Source organism: Lutra lutra, chromosome 7 (assembly GCF_902655055.1).
Source record: "Lutra lutra chromosome 7, mLutLut1.2, whole genome shotgun sequence".
Taxonomy (NCBI): domain Eukaryota; kingdom Metazoa; phylum Chordata; class Mammalia; order Carnivora; family Mustelidae; genus Lutra; species Lutra lutra.
In genome coordinates, this window is record NC_062284.1 from 1,865,855 (window position 1) to 1,880,263 (window position 14,409).

General features: G+C 60.8%; 1 protein-coding gene across 2 annotated transcripts in view; it reads left to right on the top strand.

Annotated features, from left to right (window-relative positions):
- CEMIP (cell migration inducing hyaluronidase 1) overlaps nucleotides 1-14,409 on the top strand; it is a 128,358-nt gene that overhangs the window by 95,088 nt on the left and 18,861 nt on the right. For both annotated transcript variants that reach the window (XM_047736183.1, XM_047736182.1), the window contains exons 13-18: nucleotides 783-992; nucleotides 8,791-8,996; nucleotides 9,674-9,743; nucleotides 10,444-10,572; nucleotides 12,619-12,704; nucleotides 13,577-13,708. In XM_047736183.1, coding sequence (XP_047592139.1) covers nucleotides 783-992; nucleotides 8,791-8,996; nucleotides 9,674-9,743; nucleotides 10,444-10,572; nucleotides 12,619-12,704; nucleotides 13,577-13,708 — 833 coding nt within the window. The remainder of the gene's footprint in view (nucleotides 1-782; nucleotides 993-8,790; nucleotides 8,997-9,673; nucleotides 9,744-10,443; nucleotides 10,573-12,618; nucleotides 12,705-13,576; nucleotides 13,709-14,409) is intronic.

The following is a 14,409-nucleotide window of genomic DNA, read 5'->3' on the forward strand; positions in this document are numbered from 1 at the left end:
CCTGAAGCCCTCACTCGTGTTCCTGGTCAGGCTCTGGGGGTGGGGGGCCAGGGCCGTGCAGAGACCCGGCGGACCAGAGCCCATTTCCCATTCCGAGAGCAATCCCTGAGCCATCAGCGCACCTCTTCCTGCTTTGCCCCAACGAGTCCTCGGGATGTCCTTACCTGAGTGGCATTCCACTCGACACCTGCTCTGGGGAGGACGGCTAGCGTGTCCTCAAGATCCTCCTACTCTTGGAGCAGCAGGCTGAGCCCCGCTTCGGACAGGAGTCGTTTCCAGACTGTGCTTTTACAGTGGGTTCCTGGAGTAGAGATACCCACGGCTCGTCCACACACCTGGGATCCTGGGTGGATGGAGGTTCCCGGCTCAACGTTCCCATCCTTCCAGCAGGAGGGCCTGCAGCCCGTGGGCCAGAGCACAGGCTCCTTCTGTCCCTGGATTCCCATCCTCCTGGGGCCAGCTTCATGCCAGCCTCTCCCTGGCTTATCTCCGGACTCCCCCTTCCTCGTGACACTCAGCCACTTAGGAGGGCAGGAGTGGAGGCCAGCCCTGGCTGTTCCAAGCAGTTCACCACCTTGTAACATCCGTGCATTATCCAACGGCCCTTGGTGCCCGGGTGGTGAGAGGGACAGAGGCCCTAACCCGTCTGCACACCATATGTCAGATTCTCTGCATGGCTGAGGCAGGGATTAGTGAGACACTGTCATGTTTGGGACGTGGCCATGGTGAGGGGCTCGGGGGTACCTCTCCAGCCCTTCTGACCCTCGCCTCCCCTCTTGCAGTTTGCACTGGGCTTTAAGGCAGCGCACCTGGAGGGTGTGGAGCTGAGGCACATGGGGCAGCAACTGGTGGGGCAGTACCCCATCCACTTCCACCTGGCGGGCGATGTGGACGAGAAGGGAGGCTACGACCCGCCCACGTATGTCCGCGAGCTCTCCATCCACCACACGTTCTCTCGCTGCGTCACGGTGCACGGCTCCAACGGCCTGTTGGTAAGCCCCCATCCCTCCCCCATCCTCGTGTCCCCTTCCTCCAATGCTTCACGCTGGACGGGTGTCTGGATCGGGACGTTTAGTCTGACGCCACTGGGGGTTGAACCATCCTTGGCCTTGAGTTCAGAAAGTTGTCAGTTGAGAGCAAGCGTCCTCCGGAGCAGACCCTGCTGGGGCCTGTCTGGCTGTGCACAGCTGGTTCTTCATTAAGGAACTAACTTACGGGGTTTCCAGGTGGCTCAGTCGGTTAAGCATCTGACTTCTGATCTCAGCTCAGGTACGATCTCAGGGTCGTGGGATTGAGCCCCACATTGGGATCCGTGCTCAGCAGGGAGTCTGCTGGAGAGTCTCTCCCCTCCCCTCCCACTCACCTCCCTCCTTTGCGGTCTGTCGCTCACACTCTCCCTCTCTCTAAAAAAAATAAATACATGAACTAAACTCATATCCTGTAGAAACTTTAGAAACCGGATGTTGTAAGTGGAAGGATCCAGACTGTGTTTTGTTTGGCTTATGAAGAAACACTCAATGATCTTTACAGTAAACTAATAATTTTACACCAAACCAGCCTTTCTTTAAACTTAACATCCGCTAGGAACTCAGAGCCAGATGTCGCAGACGGGCCTGTGCACGGAATTCAGCGATGTGCTGTTTTCTTTGCCTCCAGTGGTATTTGAAGAAACATCTGAATTAGGTCCCGTCATCTAAAAATTAAGTGATTTCCCATAGAACTCTGGATTCTTGGCTTCTCTGGGAAAGTGGTCTGAGGTGGCAGGTCAGACCACACGGCTGTGTGGCACAGGGGCTGGGGGCGTGTGTCCTCTGCCTCTTCAAAGGCCCACTGAGAGGAGAGGGGAGAGCTCTGGGGCCTTGTCTGGAAGCACGCGGGTTCCAGAGCTTGGCCCACGGGTTGTGAGCTGGAGCATCTTGGGCAAATCGTTGGACATCCTGAAACCTCTGCTGTCCTCCTCGGCCAAGTGGGGAGTCACAGCCCCTCAGGGGGCTGTGAGGGGCAAGGGCACAAGGGAGCCCCAGGCCAGCCACCTGCCCACCGGCTCACGTCGGGGCACTGACCAGGAACCGGCCAGTTCTCCGTGGCAGGGAAAGGAGGGCTGTGGCTGGAATGATCGCAGAACGTGGGGCAGTTTGGGGCTCAAGGAAGAAGAAAGGAGAACGTGTTCTCACGGAAGCAGAGACAGCAAGGTGTACGACAGGTGGGGAAGGCCGGGAGTGCGGTACCAGACAGAGCATGAGCTTGGCCTCCGGGGCCTGGGTGTCCAACTGACTTATGCCATGGACCTGTCGTGGGTCGTGGGCCAGTCACTTTCCCTCTCACGTCTGTTTTCTCCTCTGTAAAAGCCCATGGTTGAGTGCACACGGGACGGTGCGGCCCTGGGAGCGGGTGTGGGCTGTTCTGCTGGTCTGCGTGGCGTGCAGAACCAATGCCGTGCAGACCCTCGGGGGTGTTCTCTGGCGGGGTGACGGCTGAGCTTGGAACAGTGGCGGATTAGTTAAGAAAGATAACAGGCCGGCGTCTGGGAGTTCTGCTTGCTCTAAGCGCTCGTTCTCAAGTTTTGTTCTTAAATCGAACTTCAGTTGCCCTTCACATCCCGTTCACGGAAGAGGCAGATGTTAAGGCTCCCAGCAGCGGTGTTGGTGTGAGCAGAGGCCGATCTACTTCTCAGGGCAGTTGCACACACACACTCACGCACACATATGTGCACACGCATGCACACACAGCACGCACACACACACACACGCACACACACTGTGGACACAAGGCCATTCTCGCATTCACTTTTGTCCAGTGTGTGGTGCAGGGCACGACAGGCCACTCTCGTGGCTGTCCAGTGAGAAGGGGAGAACGAGAAGGGTTTGGCCACGTTGGTGGCGCTGTGCCTCCTGGGAGCCGCGGGCGGGGTCCTGGCTAGAGGAATGGGCTCCCACAGGGGAAGCAGGGCGGGAAGCTGCTGGGGGAGCCGGATCCCAGGTCAGGCAGGGACTCAGGCAGGCAGGGGCCAGGATCGAGTGTAGGCCAGGAGTGGCCCTCAGAACCCGCTCACTTGGATGGAGCTGCTCGACAGGTCAGCTGCACCCACACCAGAGATTTTCGGAGCCAGAGACTTGGACGACATCTTGCTGCCCTCCCTATGCCAAGGCCGTGCTTCTGTCTGGGGCTGGGCGACAGTGACCAGCAGAACAGGAAGGAGCGCCTGTCAGCTCCCCGGGTGCCATCCAGAGGCCGGGCTTCACTAGGCCTAGCTGAGCGGCCGGCTGCCTCATCCCACTGGCCACGCAGGGCTCCGGCTGCACTCAGCTCGGGTCCCCGCCGGACAGCCAGGCCAGGCTGTTGGGCTGCCATCCGGAGCCACAGACCCACGCGGCCCTTCCGAGGTCACACCAGTTGGCCCGGCTTAGCATCTGGGTGAAGGGAAGGCCTTGGGGCCCCGGAGCCAAAGAGGCAGCAGGATAACGGGGAGCGTGCGCTCCTTCCCCGAGCGCCGCAGCCCGGGGCAGAGCTGGGGCTCAGATCGGCATCCCACCACGTGCTCCACCTCGGGGGCAGAAGGACAGCACTGGGAGCTGGGCTCTCTCCGTCGGTAGTGGACGTTAGCTCCCCTCGCTCTGGCCTGAAGGATCTAGCAGCGGCCCAGGCTGGTTTGGAAAGGTGTTTGCAGCTGGCGGGATGAAGGAGGCCGAGCACAGATGGAGACTGGACTCTGATTTATTTATTTATTTATTTTTTAGATATTTTTTATTTATTTGACAGAGAGAGAGGTCACAAGTAGTCAGAGAGGCAGGCAGAGAGAGAGGAGGAAGCAGGCTCCCTGCTGAGAGGAGAGCCCGATGCGGGGCTCGATCTCAGAACCCTGGGATCATGACCTGAGCCGAAGGCAGAGGCTTTAACCCATTGAGCCACCCAGGCGCCCCTGGACTCTGATTTAGAAGGCAGAAGCTGCTCGTAGCGTTGAGGATGCCTTTACCCTCAGGCCGTCCCAGGTCTGCACATGCCCAAGGCCCCGGCCCTCCCTCCACGCCTGGGCTTCCCCCTGCCTATGGACAGACTCTGGTGCCCTCGTCCTAGGAAACAGCCTCCTCCCCCCACCCGACCCAGCCCGGGCTGCCCACCTGCTCTCCTCTCACCACTCTTCCCCACCTGCTTCTGGAGAAGGCAGTCCGGGCGTGGCATTCCCGCCAACACCTGCTTCTCATTCCCCTCCAAGCTGACGAACACATGGGGCTCTCAGCGTCGGCACCCCCACCCCCCGCCCAGAGGAGGCTGTTAGGGCCACTGTGCGCCCCAGGAGCTCCTGCTCAACGAACCCGCCACCCCTCCTCCCCGCCTCCTTACTCGCTCAGCAACAGTGACCGCAGGCGTCCGCAGAACCACCGGGCTGAGGGGACAGAGTCCCAGTCGCCTGTGTTCTAATGCCGCCAGTGTGGACTCTGGGGGGCCGAGCCAAACTTTCTGAGCCTCAGTTTCCCTGCTGGGCAAGATGAGGTTGAGGACACAGCCCATTGCAAGGGCTTTGAGGAGGATGAAGCCAGGGAACACATGTGGCAAACTAGGCTTTGGCGGGTCGTAGTTGGATCCCCGGGCCTCTCTGCGTCCTGTGCCCCGGGGAAGCCTCCCTGCTTCCATGAGCTCGTGTCCCCTTGTCCCCTGTGTACGCACAGAGTAGACCCGGGAGTTTGGCAAACACCGCCTCCGTGTCCTCCCCACCAGCCCTGCACACACACCGTGTGTGCCAACAAAGTCAACGCCGGCGGTTAGACCACACTGACATGCGGGGACCCGAGGAACCGCGGAGCCCCCTTCACGCGACTGCCGCGTCTATGGAACAGAGCTGGGGAGATGCCTCTCGGGACACTGACCCCACTGGTGGTGCTTTCTTTGAAACCCAGTGGTTACCACAGAAGCCCCAGGATGCTGGCCAGTGCGGGGTGCAGCCGGCCCTCAGAGAAAGGCTCTCCTGTCCGTCCCCTGCAGGCGGGCAGCCAGTGGCCCATGGCGGGCTCCCCCTGCATCTCTGTGAGTTTCTGAGCTGTGGGGCAGGCAAGAGGGACGCAGGGGACCTGCCTGCTCTCTCCTGGGAGCAGCAAATCTGTTCCAGAGCTTTTGAGGGAGGTAGAAAGACTCCGGTATGGATTCTGTCTGCTTCCCCCACCCCTTCCATTTTCAGGGCAAAGAGTGGGTGGGAGCAGAAAACCATCCTTTCCTTCTTCCCCACCTGGTCCACGACTCAGAGTGTGTGGTCATTGGTGCAAAGGCGTCTGGGGGCCCCATACCTAGCTGGAGCCCAACCCCCACCACCGTCCAGCCTTAGGGAGACACCAGTCCCACAGCTTTCTCCTGCTGATATGGCTGTGGTCCCTTATCCTGTACAGCGGGCACCCAGCAGCCTTCTCTCCCCGCCCAGATCTGGGAACCACGGGCCAGGAGTCTGTTGGCCCCATTTCCCAGTTTCTCGAATTCAGTCTCCCTGGCTTTTGGATTCTTATAGCTGCTCCCAATTATCCTTCCCGCCTGAGCCCCCACGAGGAAGTCAGACAGTGGCGCTCACTTTCCCCCAAAGTGTGCCAGGCTGGGGCTTCTGCGGGCAGATCAGGGAAGCGGTGCACTGGGGAAGAGGGCAGGTGCGTTCCCCATCAGCTCGGGGAGCAGCTGGCCATGGGCGCCAGGCCTCTCTTTCCTGGGCTCCCTTCCCGCTCATGCCTCTCTGGGGCTGCCTCCCGGAGCTCGGTCCTTCCTGGCGGGCAGAGCGCGACCTGGTTCTCTACTGCCTTTCTTGGCTCCTGTCTGCCTGGTCACATACTCCTTAAGACTTGGCAAAAATAGGTTCTTTTCTTCAGTGGCTTGAAGAACTCCAAGTGAGTGGTAGAATCTGGAAATGCGTCTTTCCGTCTGATTGTATCTGGGGTCAATTTCTCGCTAGTCTGGATGGTGTCACACTCGCCTGGGAAGGTGGAGGCAGGGGGCAGTTTCTTCTCGCTGGTGGAGGTCGGTCTGCACACAACCCTCCACTTTACGCTTTTTCCCAGCGTTGTCACTAACAGCTTTCCTCCTTTCCTCTAAAATAATGTCCGGGTTCAGGCAATAAATTACATGGTCGTTTCAGATGAAGCAGCCCCTGAGGGCTGAGCCCTTTCCTCCTTCGTAATCTCATGCCAGGACCCCACCTAACTGTACTCGAAGACGTGAAACAGCTTCCGGGAATCCCTGTTAGCACTGCCAGCCCTCCGCAGGGAGGGAAAGGTGTGATTTGCGCTTGAGAGCCGTGTGCGGGCTGCGGGCTAGCCGCCCAGGGACTTGGTGGCCCCCTGCAAACCCGTATCGTGTTGTCTGGGCATGCGGCTACGGGGTACAGATTCGTCTGTCTGTCTCTCTGTCTCAGGCTGTGTCACGGTGTAAATACTCAATTCTGGGAAACGTTCGAGGCAGAAGGATCAGAGACCCAAGAGCCAGCTTTTAGAAGGCACCTGTCACCCCAGGGACGCCTGGGAAATGTGCAGCAAGTCTGGCTAGACTTGTGTCTTCTGCTCCCACCCAGCCCTTTCCTCCACCTCACTATGCTGTCCCCTCCCTCCGGGGTCCCCTCCGCACCTGCGCCGTCCCCGCCCACCCCAATAAGAAGGCACAAGACGAAAGGGATTGTTTCCGTTGGGGGCTGTTGACAACTGGTAGAACAGAATAGAACAGAATCGGCGGATGGAGAATCCGGTCGAAGGCGGAAGGGAACCACACTGTGGCAGGAACTAAACGAGAGAACATCTGTAACACATTGGACACCCCACAAAGCCTGGTTCTTGTTATTCCTTTCGGTGGGGACTTTTCTCCCGCGTATACCTCGAGGGTCTTGAAGGGAATCTCTTCCCGGGGCGTTGGTTAGAATGAGCGTCCCTGGCTCCTCTCTCATTCCCGTATCTCCAGAGAAGGGCCACGCGGGGTGTGGTCGGGACAGCGGGGAAAGTGGGCGCTTCGGATTCTGAAAGAGCCATGGGCAGGAGGCGGGAGGCCTGGGTGTGAACACGGCTCCGGCTCCGGGTTCATGAGCTCGCTGGGACCCCCCACGGCCCCGCTCTGGGCCTCAGTGTCCTCCTCCGTAAGTGGCGGCCTGGGACTTGCTCGAAGCCATCCCCGCCGGCCGCAGCAGCCCCAGCTTCCTCCCTGTTTGTCTTTCCAGGCTGTTTATAAGCTGCTTTCCCAGCTGACTGGGATGAAAGGAGGCCACCCCATTGGATGGCCCTGGTGTTTACTCACTGCTCAGTGAGGGACAGAACAGGACTCGAGATCACGCCCTTGCCAATGACCAAGGATCAGGGAGGGATGTGGAGGGAACACAGCCGGCCTGGAACAAGGCGGCCTGTGCGTTTGGATCCTCCCCTGTGGGGCGAATGGACACAGTGAGAAAGCGGGGGTCCCAGCCCTGCCTGGCTTTGAACACATGGGTGGCGCGACCTTGGGCAAATCACTTCATTTCCCTGAGTCTGTTTCCTTAGCTCTAAAAACCAAACAAAGCCAAAAACCCGAACCAAGTATTCTAGAATTGTGTAAGACTTCAGCAGGATGAAAAGGACGTGAAGGGTCCTGGTTCCGGATGCTTCTAGAACGTGGCTGTCTGGAGATTGGAGCAGGCAGGCTCTGTCCTAGGGAGGAGTCTGGGGGTAGCTGGGGTGCTCACCCGGGATCTGTGTGTCCCCGCCAGAGGGAAATGTGCCACCCCCAACCCGGGGGAGTGCTTGGCAGTGAGTGTCTGAGACATTTTTGTTGTCACACTGAGGAATGCTGCTGACTTGTGGCGAGGACAGAAGCCCGGAACGCCGTTAAACGTCCCACAAGGGACGGGATGGCTCCCTGAAGTGTTAACGGAACTGATGGGGAGCTGTTTCGGGATGGGGTCTAGATGTTCCGGGGCCTGGCTTGCTGGTAGGTGCGTAATCCGTGCAGATCGAACTGATGTCCTAGGGTGAGGGTCGAGATCTCAGTGATGATCAGTGGGTGTTTCTCGCCATCGTCAGTGCTCTGCCGTGGACAGAGGATATAGTGAGGTAGTGAGCATCCCGTCTCTGGGGCATTCAAGTAGAAGCACCATGCCCGTGTGTCCGGGGTGCTCATGGGCCGTCTGGCCTTGGGGAGGGAGGCAGCTCAGGCCAGAGACCCCGTAAGGAGTTTTTAGTTCTGAGACTGATGTGCTCGTGGGGTTCAGACCCAGAAGGGGCTTCAGAGATTGTGGAGTGGGAGTCCCTCACCTGTGACGGGGTGAGGGAGCCGAGTTCCTGGGCTGCTGGGATGCGCTGCTGGGACCGTGCCCCACGCTCTCAGCGTCTGCTTCCCCCACTGACTCTGGGACTCCAGGACATGGAGGAGCTGGAGTCTGCAGCCGGCTCTGGCTCTTGGCCCGAAGGTTGCAAATGTCGCCCAATGTGCATCGTGGGCCATGGGGAGGGCACAGCCTGCTGGGCTCAGATGCTGCCCCCCAGGGGAAGCCGTCCCACCTCCCTTTCCCATGGGCTGGGTTCTGTGCAGTCCTTCCTTGTAAGCTGTGTCCCTGGGGTGCTCTTGCTTGCGTGGGCCCGGCCTCTCACACTTTGTCCCTGCCCCACCCTATGCTGGAAGGGCCTTTGAAGTCCCCGTCCCAGCCCCCGGGCCGCGCAACTGTGCCAGGCCCCTCCCCAAGCCGGTGGGGTTCCTCACGGGACCTGGGGTGCCGCCCGTGCCCTGTCACGTTTGCAGAACAAACGGCGAGGCTCGGGAACACCAGGACGCTGGGTGAGAGGCCCCCGGTCTTGATCCCCGCAGGTCAAGGACGTGGTGGGCTATAACTCTCTGGGCCATTGCTTCTTCACGGAAGACGGGCCAGAGGAACGGAACACCTTTGACCACTGTCTGGGCCTCCTCGTCAAGTCTGGAACCCTCCTCCCCTCCGACCGTGACAGCAAGATGTGCAAGACCATCACAGAAGACTCCTACCCAGGCTACATCCCGAAGCCCCGGCAGGACTGCAAGTGAGTGCCTCCCTCTCCCGCCACGGGCCACCGCAGGCCCGCGCCCCGGAGGGCCCTGCGAGCAGGCATTCACTCACCCACCCCGGGCCAGGCCTCTGACCTCCGCACCCTGGGGCTTCTAAGTGGCTTGTGCCTCCCAGCCTTAGCCCCCTACTGCCCTCAGTCTCTCAGCCGAGGCCGCGGAGGCCACGGAGCGCCTGCTGTCTACTCCCTCCTCTCCTTGCCCGTGGCCATCATTCCTGTCCACAGAGAACCACTGTTTTCATCCTCGGGCTCCCCCCGACGTCCCGTGGCCCTCCTCTGCGAGGCCGTAGGCTGCCCCCCGGGAGCCCTAGTGGGTACCCACGGGCATGAGGCGTCCTCTCCCATTTGGAGACAGACAGGACTGCCCGTGTGGTCAGCCTTCCCTTGTGGGCCTCTCCCTGAGTATCAGACCCCGTCTGGGGCACTGGTGGCTTCTCCTTGTTGGAGAGCCGGGCTCCGACTTCAGCCACCAACGGCCTCCACCTCAGCGAGCCCCGTGCCCCCTTTGAACTGCGAGCCCTCGAGACATGGAAGCCCTCGCACGAGTGAACCGGGTTTCACAGCGGGCTAAGGGTTTCTCATGCCTCGGGTGGGGGGCAGGGCAGCCAGCAGCCGCTGGGTGACGTCATGCGGTCTCTGCCCCACCCCTGCAGTGCGGTGTCCACCTTCTGGATGGCCAACCCCAACAACAACCTCATGAACTGTGCAGCCGCGGGCTCCGAGGTGAGCAGAATGACCCCTTATTCTTCGGTAGGAAGTAAACCAGGGCGGCGGGGAGGGGGAAGGAGCCCCAGGTCAGGTTCATCTGGGATGAAGGGGTCCTGTGGACTTGGCTTTAAGCAATGGCCCCTGTACCTTTACCATACGGGGATCAGAGCACTTTACTGAAATAACTGATTATTCCATGGAAATGGGTGTGGCTTGGCACTGTGCCCCGCCCACCAGTGCTCTCAGCCCCGCCCAGCAGTGCTCTCAGCTGAAATAGTGTAATTCGTGCATCAACCCTATGAGGCAGGGGCCTGTCCCTTCCACCTGCTGGGCAGGGAAGCCGGGGCAGGGAGGCGAACGTGCCCAGGGGCATGCATGGGATTCCAATGCAGTGTTCTGTCCACACAGCCTTGCTCTCACCCACTCCTCCCTGCCAACTGTCTACACAGCCTTGCTCTCACCCACTCCTCCCTGCCACTTAGCATCCATGGCACCCAAGGGGTCAGGTGCCGTCTCTGGGCCTCAGTGTCCAGAGCTGCACATTGAAAGGGAAGAGTCAGGAGCATCACGGACCCCGAGCCAGTGGTTTGGGGAGGGGCGGCAGGAGGCCCGATCCGCGGTCGTGCTGGGTCCTGCCCCCGTCAGGCCATTCTGCGGCCCCATCGAGCAGCCTGCGGGGCTGACCTCTGTGGCTCCCCCCGCGCCCCCCCAACAGGAGACCGGGTTCTGGTTCATCTTCCACCACGTGCCCACAGGCCCCTCGGAGGGGAAGTACCCCCCAGGCTATTCAGAGCACATTCCGCTGGGAAAATTCCATAACAACCGAGCACATTCCAACTACCGGGTGAGTCTCTCCAGACCCCACCTCCCTGGCCAGCCTGGCCATCCTCCTTCCCGGGCCTGCAGGTCATCAGAGCTGGGACAGCCTGCTGGCTGCGGCCCAGGGCCACCGTGTTCCTAGAGCCCGTCTGCAGAAAAGCAAAGCCTCCTGGGCTCCTGCCATTCTTAGCGAGAATGTCCCAAGGCTGATCCTTCCTTGGCCCTGCCTTAGCCTCTGGTCAGAGCTAGAAGCAGCAAGGGGTGCCTGACCCTGAAGGCGTAGCCTGACCTGCCAGCTAGGGAGCACCAGGAGCGGGTTCTGAAGGAGGGTGGAGGCAGCGTGCGCGTCCTTCCCTCCGATCCTGCTGCTTTGTTCCCGGAGGTGGGCTGCTCCGTCCATGCAGAGCCGAGGGGCAGGTGGGAAACAGAAGGCCCTAGTCCAGAACCACACTGGGTGCCAGGAAGGAGGGCTGGGACTCCTGATGTGTCGCGGACGCCCACCCGGGACAGCAGCAAGGATGGAGCCATGGGACACAGAGCAGGGGAGCCAGGCTGAGACCAGAAGGGGGCACCCGGGGATGCAGAGGTGGCCTTGGGGGGCTGGTGCAGTATGCACTGGTGGAAGCTAATCTTCTGGTCCAGCCCCTACTGGGACAGATGAGGAAGTCGAGCCCCAGAGGGGATGGATGCATCAGGATGGAGAGAAAAAACCTCCTGCAGGGGATTACTGTGGAGAAGGGAATCCTCTTGGAGCCCGCCAGGGCTTATACCTGCGGTGGGGTGGGAGAGGGGCCTGCCAGCTCAGGGCAGCAGAGGGGACTGGATAGCATTGGGGCCCAGAGGCCAAGCAGGAAGAGTCTCTTGGGACAGAGAGTAGAGACGAGGAGGCAGCAACGTCCCCTTGACAGAGCAGGGGTTCCTGAGGCTGTCCTGGGCTATACGGGAATGGCACAGAGGTGAAGGGTGCAGGGCGGGGGTCGGCTGAGCAGGGGACAGGCTGTGCTGGCTGCTTGTCGGGACCCCTTCCTCGAGAAGCCTTCTCCTGAGCTGGACACTGGGCCAGGTAGCGCCAGGATAGGGGACTTTCGAAATAGGGGGCTGTGAGCAGGACAGGAGGTAGGCAGGGACTCACGGGCACAGGTGGGGGATGGGCAGGGTGAGGAGGGAGCGGGCAGGAATCTCGAGCTCCACTGATTGGATGGAGTCCTGGGCGTGGTGCCCCCCATGAGCCCCCCCCCTGCTCCCCTTGGGTGAGGGTCCTAGTCTGGAGTGATGGTCCGGGGCCAGCACTGAGCCTTTTGCTGTCCTCTGATATCAGTGTTCTTGGCCTGTCTTAACACAGGCCACAGCTGGGGCTTGGGGGGCGAAGGTCATGGCTCATGAGCAAGCAGCTGGGGATCTGGCCCTTCGTCTTCCGACCCATGACACCCTGACCTAGGAATGCACTAGCCAGAGTGGCCTCCGGTTACTGGAGAAGAGAGCCTGGGTTTGGGCCTTCCCAGGAGGCCAGGAGGCCCCGGCACTGGGAGGCCCGACTCCCGTGCGCCCAGGGCTGACCACGTAAACACCTTCAGGGCCAAACAGGAATGGAGGTTCTGCCCTTGAGTCAGGCAGGAGCCCAGGCAGAGCTGTGGGAGGACCCCAGACCCCTGCCTCTTGGGGGAGACAAGACCTACATTCAGCAGTTCCTCTAAGTCTCTGCAGACAGGTTTCCCAGGAGCGTGTGCCTGTCATCCTTGACATGGGGCCCAGGCTTTTAACTGCCCAAAGCAAAGTGAGTTCTGGGCACGGACTTAGCTGTGTGACCTTGGACGAGACACGTAACCCTCCAGACCTCAGCTTCCTCATGCACACCTTCAAGAGGACGCCTTATTCCAGATTTGCTCTGAGCAAAGCCGAGCCGTATGGGCTGCTCACCTCCCTCTCTGCAGACCCCTTAGCTCTGTTAATGCATCCCGACAGCACGGCTGGTTTTACTAGTGTGCAAGAGCATGTGGTGAGGCTGGGCCTGAGGAGGTGCCTCAGCCTGGAAGTGGAAGTGACTGTGTTCCTGACTGTCCCCTCCCTGCAGGCTGGCATGATCATAGACAACGGGGTCAAGACTACGGAGGCCTCTGCCAAGGACAAGAGGCCCTTCCTCTCTATCATCTCTGCCAGGTAGTCACCCCCTGGGGATGCACGCACTCCCTCCTGACCTCCTGACCCACCTCTGCTCTCTCCATTCACTCACTCACTCACTCATCGGGTAGCTGGTGAGCACTCTCTGCGTCCTGGGCCTGGAGCTAGCTGCTGGGGTAGCGTGGTGAAAATCTGAGCAGGGCAAAGTCTGAAGTAGGCTTTGGCTATAGCCGTGGAAGGGAGATAGAAATCTCTAGAGGTTCCTGGGTCCCTCAGCCACAGCCATGACCTGGTCCGTTGGCCAGTTGGGCTGAGAGCTACAGGGGAAGAGAGAAGTCGGGGAGAATTGCACCCCTGGGCTCTTGGGACGGGGACTGAGCTCAGCCGGAGGCCAGGAGGCCACTTTCCAAAGGTGCTTTCAAAACCTCAAGGTCATTAGACAGCTCAGTGCCCTTGAAAGAGGCCGAGGTACTTGGCCTGCTTCAGAGCGAATGGCTTGGTGCCGTGATAACGTGGATGGCGGCATCTGCCGGTCTGGACACCACCGAGCCCCATGTGCAGCCCAGGAGCTGAGCCTGGAGCAGGCGTGAGGTCGAGAGTCCCCTGTCGGTGGGGAGCTGGGCACACCGGGGGCCCCGGGGGCCACACCAAACGCAGGGATCGCACCTGGCCGGCTGGACTTCCCTCTGCACCGTGACCCGCCCTGGCCTGCATGGGGTGGGGGCTCCTCGGCCCATGTGGCTTCTGTGACAGGCTCCGAAGCGTTGTGCCAGAGCCCAGGAATGGGAGCTGGCAGTGGCCTCCTCGGTGCCTTCCTGTCACTGTGCGTCAGGGGAAGCTCATGGCCGGAAGGGCTCTGCTCAGCCGCCCCCCAACCCGGCCACCTGTGCCCTCCCCACGGTGTGCTCCAGGTACAGCCCTCACCAGGATGCCGACCCACTGAAGCCCCGGGAGCCTGCCATCATCCGACATTTCACCGCCTACAAGAACCAGGACCACGGGGCCTGGCTGCGCGGCGGGGACGTGTGGCTGGACAGCTGTCGGTGAGGAGAGAGCCGTGGGGTCTGGGACAGGGAGGGGCTGATGTCTCCCCACACGGGGGAGAGGAGAGCAGGGTGGGGAGGAACAGGCACGTGGGCTTTGGCCTTCTGGTCCCTCACGAGGCAGCGGCATAGACCCCCTGACCAGCAGTGTCCCCTCAGCCCCCCTAAAAACAGCGTACGCAGGTGCTCAGGGTCACCAAGCAACCCCCGGGTGAGGCTCTCTCAGCCCCAGAGCTGGTCAGTGAGAAAAGGGAGGAGGGACGCAGCAGCACGCTCTGGGCCCCTGCAGTGCCGAGTCCTGGTTGCCTTTGTCACCGTGCTTCTTGAAGATACAAATGATCACCTCCCTTTGGGAGACGGTAAACCGAGGCTGAGTTTAGTGACCAACAAGCAAGTGGTGGAACTGGGGCTTGAAATCACAACTTGCGGGACTCGGAAGTGTGGCCACAGCGTAACTGTGACCGGGGTCCACCCCCTTCCCAGCACTGCCTGACCCCTGGGAAGTTTGGCATCTGTCTGTCCTTCTTGCTGGGGCTGGGGAGCTGGAACCACCTTTACCGGGTGCCCCGAGGGTGGCTCTCCGAGGGAGGCAAGGTCCTCCGAGGTCCAACCTCACGCTTAGCCCTGGAGTCATGGGTGGGGACGGGGGTCAGGAGGCGGCTCGCGGAGCCTGGAGTGTGTGCTGCTGAGGGCAGTGTGGC